This window comes from Zerene cesonia, chromosome 13 (genome assembly GCF_012273895.1).
Source record: "Zerene cesonia ecotype Mississippi chromosome 13, Zerene_cesonia_1.1, whole genome shotgun sequence".
Classification (NCBI taxonomy): domain Eukaryota; kingdom Metazoa; phylum Arthropoda; class Insecta; order Lepidoptera; family Pieridae; genus Zerene; species Zerene cesonia.
The window spans coordinates 7,728,452-7,740,178 of NC_052114.1; the positions used below are offsets into that span (position 1 = coordinate 7,728,452).

At 33.2% G+C, this 11,727-nt stretch overlaps 2 protein-coding genes across 2 annotated transcripts in view; one reads left to right on the forward strand and one right to left on the reverse strand.

The window, feature by feature from the left end:
• Positions 1–3,417, forward strand: part of LOC119831525 (rho GTPase-activating protein 100F) — a 31,370-nt gene extending 27,953 nt beyond the window's left edge. The window contains exon 23 of the mRNA XM_038354928.1: positions 6–3,417. Coding sequence (XP_038210856.1) covers positions 6–199 — 194 coding nt within the window. The 3' untranslated portion in view covers positions 200–3,417. The remainder of the gene's footprint in view (positions 1–5) is intronic.
• A 593-nt stretch (positions 3,418–4,010) lies between these two features.
• On the reverse strand, positions 4,011–9,691 carry LOC119831324 (cytochrome P450 4C1-like). The gene is made up of 10 exons (XM_038354627.1): positions 9,535–9,691; positions 8,047–8,136; positions 7,408–7,518; positions 6,518–6,709; positions 6,077–6,273; positions 5,928–5,997; positions 5,583–5,802; positions 5,350–5,501; positions 4,423–4,596; positions 4,011–4,177 (listed from the first exon to the last, which is right to left on the reverse strand). The coding sequence occupies exons 1-10, from the start codon at positions 9,689–9,691 to the stop codon at positions 4,011–4,013; spliced, it is 1,530 nt and encodes a 509-aa protein (XP_038210555.1).
• Positions 9,692–11,727: the final 2,036 nt, after the last annotated feature.

Here is an 11,727-nt window from a genome sequence, read left to right on the forward strand (position 1 = left end):
CAGAGAGGCCGGCTCCCGCGAGTCCCCGCGCTCCGCCATCCCGGGCACCTCGGCGGGGCTCGCGGTGACGCTCAACTCGAGCGGCGGCACGAGCCCGCGGTACAGCTCCACCAACCCGTTCCTGCAGCAGTACGACGCCGAAGAAGAGGCGGAGGCCTGGCGCGCCGCCGACATTTTCTCTTCATCCACGCACACATAGTGCTCATAGCGAATTGAAGTTTTCCTAGTCAATTTTTTTAAAGAATCGAAAGTGTGCTACGATTCCGCTGTATATTATGTTGTTTCGAGCGTGCGCGTTCGTGAATTTGTTATATATAGCGAGTTATGATGTACATTATGGTGAGAATGTTCGAGACGCGCGAGCAAGCCGCCGGCCGCCCTCGCGTCGCCCCGTAGCCATTATAGTGTTTACGGTAATGTATTGTACATTGTATATAATTGAATACGTATTTAATGTAGGTACGCTCCAGTTTTGTACCGATCGGGCGACGCTTTGGCGGGCGGCCCGGAGCGCTACACACATCATCCCACATATCAGAGACTTGCGTACACATTCGACACGAATAGGACACGATACTTCACCATGAATGCAATATATTCACTTTTAATGAACTTTGTTGTCGATAGTGGACATAAGTCAGTAGGCAAGTAGGGAGAGTGTATAGGACGAAGTCGGAATTGTCTTGAGACTGAGGCCATATCAGAGTAGCTCGTAGATAACGCGGTGGGTGTCCATCGTAGAACGAGCGATTACGTCACGTTAATGGGTCTAGAGGCACGACTGTTATGAAAGTTTAAAATATTCCAAATATTCCTTGTTCATTATTAATAAATTAATAACTATTATACATATAACTATATATTAAAGTAAAATAGTGTTAGAAAAGCATTTTTACGAGTCGCTAATTCTATGAAGGAATGGATTCTTCCTTTAAAGATCGATCGGTCGCAATCTCAAGATCCGAGATCATATTTGCGAATTGAAAATGACTAATTTCGACGATACAACAATAATGATGCTGACATTTATTTACAGTTCTTCAATGAAATAATAATGTTTTCCGAATTGATATTGCTGTAGGACTTTTAAATATTCATATTAAATATTAATAAATTCAAATATTGTTAAACGTTTATTATCTGTTTGTTAAAGAGAATTAGATAAATGTATTTATTGATAGAACATAATTTGAAATTCGCAAATAATATCTCTATTCTTATAACTAGCATCTGCTAGACATATAAGAGTGATGGAAATCGACCAATGACAGCACTGATTAAAATCTCACTGCCATGATTGGTCCATTTTAAATAGTTACGCATATTATTACATTAATACACTTATTTATATGTCTGTCGGAGGCTCTTTGGTTACTCGATGCTTTTGAGCAACACTTCAAGACGAAGTTTTGTTACCGTTTTTATAATATAGAGTTGCACAAAGAACACGACTGAAATGGGACACAAGGTTTTTGATACTTTACCATTTTACCCTTTTTCTCATTTGTGATATACTAGAAGTTGCGTTGGAACCTCGCCTTTTATATGAATGTAAGTCTGTTCATGAATTCCTATATTTGCTATACATTTTGTTAGAATATTTTGTATTTTTTTCAACGATCGCGCTCTTGATGTCTTCTGATTTAGTCGATTTTTAGGTGTATGATATTACAAACTTATCAACGAATATGATATATTATTTTAAGTGAGGAAATTTTGGAATTCATGTACGGATTGATAATTTACGACGTCATGTCTTAAGGCGTCACCAAACAAACAGCGAATAAGAGTACAAAGCAGCCGTTTCGCAACTTTTGGAGTTTTTCGTTGTATGTTTGACGATCGCCTTAGAGGTTAAAAGCGAAGACAATATGATTTTGAAATCTTTATAAAATCTGACGATGTAATGTATTAATCACAATGATATCGCCTTCGTGAGTTGAAACGGAACCACGTGAAGTAGATCGTATTGCCATATTCATTATATTATAATAAAAAATTGCATTTATTAGCTTAATATACGAAAATTGATAGCTCTTAACTGTTCACTATACACACTTGTTATTAATATTAGACAAAGCTATTGACGTTGTTATCAAACATTACATTTATTTCACGTGGTACGCTAATGTTAGTGCTGTCGGAATCTTCTAAGGTGTTATTGCATACAATGACACTTGTTAATTTAAATGTTAATACAATTTCATATGCATAACCATATAAAACCAATGCATATGCGGACACTTTTTCTTTTACAGGTGTTTATCAAACCTGCATGTTTAGTATTTGTTATAAACTAATATAAATATACTTGTGAATATAAGTGATTTGAGCATAAAACCTAACAAAAGAAAGACAAAGTAAACAGCCAATTCATATAATTTGAAGAAAACGTAGAAAAATCGACGATGAGACTTCGTGATTCAACTAGACTTTTTTGAACCTGTTCTGAATCGTTACCAAACTTGAATTTAATTCGATTGTACCCCGAATCCGATGGCACCAACCAATAATAGAGTAACATAGTGTAATTAAAGACTTGAAGTGTGGCTCGACGGCGCGTAGCCGTGTACGGCAGTAGTGCGTAGTGGCGGCGGCTTCAGTTGGCTTCAGCGCGGTTCATCTGAGAGGTCACTTGGCATTGTAGATATGTTTATATGTTGTGGACGACGAGTAGATCTATTGTGTTCATTGTTCTGTTGTAAATCGTTTATCATTTGCGGTGTATAAAGTTTTTCTGTGTTAGAAAAGTTTCGCAGTCTTGTTGTTCTGTGAGTTCTGAGTCACTTCACTTTTCGGATACTGGATATTTAAACAGTTTAAAGTCAATTAATTTCCACCTAACCCGGTAATATTTCATTATCTTACTTGGATCCAGTTCATGGTTGGATTTGAATATTATATATTTATTGCATAGATAGATGAATTTGATATATTTTTTCAGAATTAGGTATAATTATTTTATTTATGTATTTAATAAAACGTATTGTATCTTATCGCCTTACTCTTGAAAAAGCTACGTTATTGTATTTTGTTTAATTCATTCCCGCTACAACTATTGTAAATTCAATAGAAATGACAGATCGTGCCAAAGATGTTATTTTTCATACAACAATTCTCACCTTCACTGTTTCCGGTTTGATTGAAATATAAATTATAAATATGAATTTAAACGATTGGTTAAACGCTATATAAATGTTATAGAGCAATAAACGAAAAGATAACTATTTATTAATATAAAGATGATATTGTAAATAGCGTTTACTTTTATGGTTTGTGTATGTTTATAATGATTGTATTGATAGATGTTTATAGTTATACAAGTTCGCCTCTCACGTTGACCCCCGCGGTATGTTTGCGTTGCGGGGCCCACGGTCCTCAGATAATATCAGTATTTCGAAAATTTGGTAAAAGTAGCGTTATTACGTGTACGTAAAGAAATCACGCCGCTCGCGACTGTAGCGGGCGGCTGGGACTCAGACGGGAATAAATAATACGACGTTACTATGCTTTTCATTTAATTGATCCCCACGGAGGCTGAGCTTTTTTATTTTTTTATTTAATGAAAGAATGTATGTTAATGAACAATGGGCCACCTGATGTTAAATGGTCACCATCACCTATAGACACTAGTCGCACTGCAGTTAAGCGTTAATTCTTGAATACATTAGTACTTTAATACGCTTATTGTGGCATATATTATAGGGCGATGGGCGTTAATGTTTCTAGCACTGACTTCCTCATTAATAAAATAAAAGTTGAACAATATATTTATAACTATTGTTGGAATGGATATCAGTATGATGACGTTATTAACGTAAGTTAATATAGATTTACAAGCCTAGTATAATATAGTTTCTACAAACCGATTCCATTATCATAAAACTATTCGCAAGAAATAATCTTTTTTGTTTTACATTTAGTAAATGAGGAATAATGTACACGATTGTCGTATTAAATAATAAAAATTTCAGTCATGAATTGACTATATATACTATTATATAATCTGCTTATCTAGCCTCTAAAGCCAATTGGTAGTTATCCTTAGCTTTCATCATGATATTAAATTTAGTGTCAATCGTTGGAGCAGGTCCGTTTTCTTCTTCACCAATAACTCTGTATCGCCGTAGTACTGCAATCAGCGCCATTTTTACCGACATTAAAGCGTATTGGTAACCTGAACAAAAACATAATATTGAATTTATTTTAAAACACTTATTTTTAATCATTAAATTATTAGTAGTTTTGTATGAAGCTATTTTAGTTTGATTTGAACAGCATATAAACTGTAATGAGTCTAAAAATAAAATAATAAAAATCGCAGCTACGTAAGAACTTGATAAACGACATTTTTTGCGAATTGTATTTTAATTAAGAAAAAGTTAACATAAGCTTGGAGCTAATAATCCATTGATATCCTACCTATACAATTTCGAGGACCTGAGCTAAACGGTATGAACAAGCCTGTCTTCCTGTCAGGCAGGAATCTGTCCGGGTCGAAGCAATCTGCATCGGGCCCCCAATATTTCTTGTCACGACTGATTCCCCAAACAGATATTATTACACCAGTATCAGCTGGAAGCGTCACTCCTGTGGCTGTTTTGGAAATAAAAATGTTTATAGCATTGGTTTCTTATTTTAAATTCAATGGAGACCTGAGAGAATAAGAGAATCGATACAATGAATAAATATTCTGAAATATATAATAGTTGGCTGACTGCGAAAAATATGACATGGGCAAAAATTTAGCTTTTCAATGAAAACGTATTTAGTGAAAATTTATTTTAAAAGAAAGAAATTGGTTTGATCAAACACGCTTCATAAAAATACCTCAAAATAAATCCTCCGTAATGATAAAACTCGCTCTTCTAACACCTTTAAAAAAAATCGATTCTGTCGGATGGTTGTAGCCTGTTGGTACCATATAAACTGAACAATTTTCGTGTGGCAGCACACGTTACTATAAAACCGTACGTTTAATTATTCGCTGTGCTTTGCATGAGGACGGTGTTTTGTTTTTTTATGTCATAGTCGGCAACGGAGCTGGTGGGTCGTCTGATGGTAAGCACTACCACCGCCATTTGGAGAGCCAACATTTGGAGAGGCGTAAGATCAATTGCAGGTTTCCGCCTCTACAAATGCATTGCCGATTTTAATTGGGAAAGGATTGATGAGAGGAATAAAGGAAAGGACTGGGAAGGGTAAGGAAAAGGATATGGGCCTCCGTGATATCAGTTGATGATTTATTATATTCCACAAAAAAGAAAGAAGAAGAAACCACCATGAAAAAGAGATGTCCCATATTTTTCTGTCCCTGCGCATTAATTTAACAGTTAAGTAGATACTTACGCATTGTTGTTTCTTCAATAACCTTTCGTATCACTAATGGTGCTGGAGGGAAAAGACGCAGTGATTCTTTTATTACTCTTTCCAAATATTTGAATTCCTTGAGGTCATCTTTTTCCAAAGGACGATTCAATTCTCCAAGTACATCCACTATTCTGTACAAACAATCAACATCAATAAATTATAATTATTATCTGAATATATTATTCAGTAATAAAAGACCGTGAATAACTTACTCTTGATAAACTTTTTCTTGTATTTTAGGATACTTTGCTAGCAACGTTAGTGTGTTACAGATAGCAATAGACGAAGTATCCGTCCCTGCCAATAGAAAGGTTATAACTTCCTCTCTCAGCTCTACATCAGTAAATCCCCCGGAATTTTTTGATAACAGTATGAGATGTTCCAGGAAGCATCGAACTTTTTTAGGACTTTGACCTACAATATTGATTTGGGCTGTGAGCCAAATAAATGTCGTTTAAGAGTAAGTTACATATAAAATAGACATTACTTTGTCACGATTATAGTTAATTATAATATTATCATATATTTATTATGTAGAATGTGTAATGAAACTGTACCAGAATTAGCGTGATCGGTGTCCAAGTGTACGTCTACGTCCTTGAGTTCTTCTTTTTTTCTTTGAATTATCTGAAAAATATAAGTATTACATATATATTTGGATGAATCATGAATATAATTAATTTATATAATTAAATAATTAAGTTACCTCATCTGTTAAACCGTACACTATTTTCAGATTTTCATAGAATTCAGTTGATCTAGAAGTACAATTGTAGATCAAGTCTGGCCAAAACCATACTTGTAACATCCTGTCAGTTATCAGGGCAAACAAATTCGTAGTGGCTTTTAGAAAAGCGTTATTAGGATTCTGAAGATAGTTTATGCGTATGCCCAGTGCAGTTTCTGTATAAAACATAGACAGAGATAAGTGTTAAATGAGTAGCTATCATGTAGTATCAATGTATGATCATTATAAATTTAGTGTATACTTAATGCAGACAAACGTTGTTTGACGTCATCATATCGCTGTAGAATATGTAGCGGAAAAAAAAATTACAATGGTTTAGAACATAATTAATTAATCATAACGATATTATGTTGGATGTTAAGCCATCCCTGCACTGTCTGATATTTAAAAAAGACTTACCACAAACAGAATCCAGGGTGTAAGCACTAATGAACTCCCAAGCGGCAAATCGCCCGGTTCCCACTACTTTATGATGGGACAACTGCATTGCCAATTCTTCACTTTGACTTATGATAATATCCATAAAGCTGTTGATAATTTTGGGACTAAATGTGGGTATTAACATTTTTCTACGACGGGTCCATATTGATACTGAAATGGAGCAGTATTGAATCAGTTACCTGTATACATAACCCAACATAACAATTCTAATCAGGACTAATTTAACTTTGGGTACATTGTACTTTTAACAATAATCATGATGTCAAACTTCACGTCAAATTTGTGAATTGTAAACAGGTGTCATCGTCGTAAGGGCGCAAAAAAATAATTGCTCACTATTACAATATCTATAGTAAATCTAAGAAGAATCAAGGATTTTTTTTGGTCGATTGGGAAGTGAGCTTGACTTTGATTGCTGGTTAGAATGTTACCTGGTTGATAAATTTTCTTTAATTGATTTGCTGGTTTGATAAATTTTCTTTAATTGATTCCACTAATTGAATATTGACGTTAAACCACCCTCATTAAATCCTAAATTATTTATTACTTTTGATTATTTTATACGATTTGGAAGTTGTAACTTCATTTAACAGATTCAAATGTTATTGTGTAAAAATACTCATAAGATCCCTGATGATTTTTATCATACTGTCATGAATTCTTACAATTCTATGTGTGTACCATTAACTGGCCGACTGTCAACTTTTGCCACCCGCACGAACACTTTCGTTTGAGACATGTATTCAGAGGTACAATGTTCACATTAGCAGAGCGATATATGTATAAAGTAATGGCTAAAAAATTAATCAGATTTAAGTCGTGAAAATATTGTAATATTACAAATTTACCTGGTGCAAATATTCCAGCGTTACCGACGATGTTTCTCATAAACTTGATTACATCTGCCTTCTCTAAGCAATTTTTTAGAATGAATTCTACGTCTTCCGGATTTGTCATAACTACAAAAAAAAATCACATCATTAATACTCTTTTAAGACCTGGTTTCACTTAACTACTTATTAAGCCAAGTAATACTTAATCAACGAAGTTTAATAAGAATAAATTGAATAATGAATCGTCAATCTGTACAAAAGATCTGTTTTGAAATTAATGCGTCATTTCATTATTATAATAATCAAATTATGAGCTTCCAGTTATGGTGAATCGTGAATATATTGTATATATATTTAATATACCTAAAATTGGTCAATAGTAATTGGCACGTCCGCTATCGAATTGCATGCATCGTTGCATGACACAGACATAAAGATGGCTCCTTAATACATCGTGAAAAAATAGTATCTTGGCATCTAAGTGTGCATTTTATTATATACTAAATCAGTTAACACCTTCTCTATTCATTTTGGTATTAATTTGATAATAGTAAATGGTCGCAAATAAACCGAATTATTTCGGCACATAAACGCTATGTAGAATTAATTAACTTATTGCAATTGCGATTTTTGTTTCATTGTGATCAGACTTACCAACGTAAAGCAACGGACCGACCCAAAGTTTGGCAAATCCTCCGTTATTTTGGGTATAGGTAGTGTATTTTTGGATCAAATCTATTATATCTGGAAAATAATAATGACGTCATTATTATAGTAATTTAACGTTATTACGGCCGGCAACTGTTGTTTAAACATATCGCTTTCAATATGGATAATTATGCAAAATTTCTGAACGTTTTATTTCGTAATACTACTTGACCGGTTCCGCCGGGACCCTGATAATATTTAATGGTAAAAAATTCATTGAATCATGTATTTGTTTTTATAGTTAACATCGGCGTTTAATAAAATTCTTAATGAGAATAAAATCCTAATCTCAAATGTATTATGTTCAAATCTTGACATTATTTGAAAATACACATTAAGTTAACTATTAAAAATTTGTGCTTGTTAAGTATCATCTGATTTTAATTTAATTTTAATATTTTTGGTATATTATTTGTAGGTGTACCTAATTCTATAATTAATTTTCATTGAAAACGAAGTGGACTCTTGGCTAAATTTATATTTTCTGTAACGATTGAAGTGAAAAAAGCACAATTTTTATTTCTTGCTCTCAGCTGTTGTACACGACACGACTTTAAAAATAACAAAAAAAGTAAAAAAAAAATGTTATTAATAATAAGTGGCGGAAGTGGCGGCCAGAAGGCTGTGGAATATCTACAGTCCTTTTAAGTCTACAGTAATACTCGAATTACAAATATATAAGAATGATATTGTCGAGTAATTATATCGATTAAACTTACAAAATTAGGGATCCATTTCCAAAATTCCATTGCTAGTAGAAAGCTTAAGTGTCTTAAACGAATCTGGGCTAATTTTAATAGAATGATATTTTGGTTGCCTTCGAGCTACTTATGAACTATTTTAATTATTATGTACACCATGCATATTATGTACTGTATTATTTATATTACAATTAATTTGTGGCTCGTAATTTTTTTAAAGTTATGTAGAGGAAATAAATAAAAAATAAATTAATCTTAATTTTAAATAAAAACTAACTTAAAGAGTAACCTATATAACCCCCTACACAATAAAACAAATAATATTCTTATGAATAAAATTCTAGAAAATTCTGCTAAAAATAATTAAAGCAAATCCTCCTCCTCTATATTCAGTATTAAACCAATATTAACATCACACAGATCATGAGATTATTTTTTTATCAAAGTACAAAAAAACCTACGAAAAAACTTTTTTTTTAGTTTATTTTATAATAGTTTCATTAATGTTTATACATATATATCTTTTTTTAACAAAAAACTAAATTACCATCTAATTGTTAAATAACAAATTGCCAAATTGTAAATGCGATTACACGGTAAGTAGCAGCTTTCAAATAAAAAATTCAAATCTAAATCAGTTCATCCAGTCGAACATTCTGAGGTAATTAAGCCGAAAAAAAAACAATCGAATAAATAGCCTCCTCCTTCTTATATATGATAGAACTATACTTACTATTCATAATATTATAGGAATGTTGTAAAGCGCCTACAAAGGGAATTTTTTCAGGGCCCGTTGGAATCAGCGCCGCTAGCTCGTACAGGCGTCGTCTCCTGTATCTATACAACATGTACCACAGAACCACAACCGCGCCAATTAGATAGACGTTCATTTTAACCACACCACACTACTGCTGCCTCACAAATGACCAAGGAAGGAGGTTTCCTCCAATTATATCATTCTTACAACACGTAACCTTTGTACACGTAAACAAACAAAAAATTAACCGCATTCGAAGTGTAAAAATATAGTCTTGTCGAAGTCGGAGATCCATATTAAATAAGTGTTTTACTTTAATTTTTTTTTAATTTTATAGCATTGAAATGCTTTATAAATGAGACATTTTGAAAGAATAGAAAAAAAATTGATCCCGCCTCGTGATAAATTTTTTTCTATTCTTACAAAATTTCTCAAGTGTTTTACTTGTTTAGGGCAACTTCTTCGACATGGCTTTAATTTTGACCCACGATATAAAGGGACAAATACGAGTATAATTTTGTTTGCCAGCGACTACATCACATTATCACACTTCACACTAATATTATAAATGTGAAAGTTTGTTTGTTTGGATGTTTGTCCGTCAATCCTGACACTACTGAACGGATCTTGATGAAATATGGTATACAGACAGGGTATGAGCTGACTTGGATGATAGGTTACTTTTGATCCCGATTAAAGGTTCCCTTGGGATAAAACAGGAATCTTGATATCCGAGAGGAGCCGGGACGAGAGTCTAGTATAGGTATAATATAGTTCGTGCCTTCCAGAAGGTATAAAATAAAATGAAAAAAACAAACAGAAATTTTGGAAAAACCCACTACATAGTGATAAAACAAAATACTCGACTCAAAAATAAATGTCAGGCGAGATAACAAACTGTTATAAGATTTAATAACTTCATTTTTCGCGTAGTAAGTCACGCATGGACAGTATAGACTATAGATTTGTTTTCATAGCTGATGATGGTGATGAAGATGAAACCTAATAAAAAACAACACAACACCGAAAATGTATAGGATATCGTCGATGATTGAAAAATATATAAAATCAGTTTAATTAGTTCAATTCTTTTAAGATTGAATAGTAACTGAAACTTAATACTTAATATTTTGTACAATAGACAACCTTTCAATAATTAAGAACCATGAGTTAGCTTATTCAAATTTTCTTACAGATATTATATAAGGTGTTTACCAAACACATTTTTCGCTAAAATTTGGAAAAAAAATTGCTGCTTATTATTCTAAGTAATTTTGTTGTATCCTTTTTTTTAAATATTATAATTTGTTGTTGAATCACTTTATTTACCTATTGCGATTTTGTATTTTTATTTACATACAATGTATCATCTTTTTTCATCAATAACGAGGACAAGAAATATCTCACATAAGTCAAAAGTCGATTAATATTTTCCGCAATTTCCGTTTGTTGAAAAAATTACGTTGATTGTTTGAAAACGTCAAATGATGAATCTTCTTTTCACACAAGAGGTCGAGCAATGTATTTGCTGACATGTCAGGGTCGATAGAGAAATAGACATAAACGTTCGAAACGCGACAAAATTTAATATCGTTCTTTAGTATCTATATCTGTTGTCTGATATACATTTAACACCATCATCATGATCAGCCCATATATGTTCCCACTGCTGGGATGGAGACGGACGGTTCGGGCCATAATCACATAGTCATTAGGCTAGCTAAATGCGATAGGGCCGATGTCACATGTCGATGAATTTTTGATTCTTCGACATGCCGGTTTCCTCACAATGTTTTCCTTCACCGTTTTGAGCAGTGGTGATGTTGTCCACATGCGGAGATAATTTGAAAAATCCATTTATTTTTTGCATGCTCGCCTGGTCTCGAACTCAACGTTTTTAAATCTGAGGTCCTCAACACCACTGCGTAGTTATTAATGTATATTATAAAAGTGTTTTTCAGAGGTCGGTGGAAATCACTGAAGCTCAGTTGTTTGTCTTTCGTTTCGTTACTAATTTAAAATATATAAACAGCACATCCATAACACTAATTACGCATATTCAAATATCCATATTAAAATTCAGTCCTGAAACGAATACAGTACGAATGTTGAGCTTAGCCTTAACTAAATAATTCGTCGTTTGGCTTCAGAGCCTGATTCCAATTTTGA

What these genes read in the sequence shown, in the direction of transcription:
- LOC119831324 (XM_038354627.1), bottom strand. Translation starts at nt 9,691, where the DNA reads ATGAACGTCTATCTAATTGGCGCGGTTGTGGTTCTGTGGTACATGTTG. An exon ending in TTCCTATAATATTATGAATA is followed by an intron (nt 8,137 to 9,534) that starts GTAAGTATAGTT and finishes ATTATTTTCCAG; the next exon opens with ATATAATAGATTTGATCCAA. An exon ending in TGTACGGTTTAACAGATGAG is followed by an intron (nt 5,998 to 6,076) that starts GTAACTTAATTA and finishes TATATTTTTCAG; the next exon opens with ATAATTCAAAGAAAAAAAGA.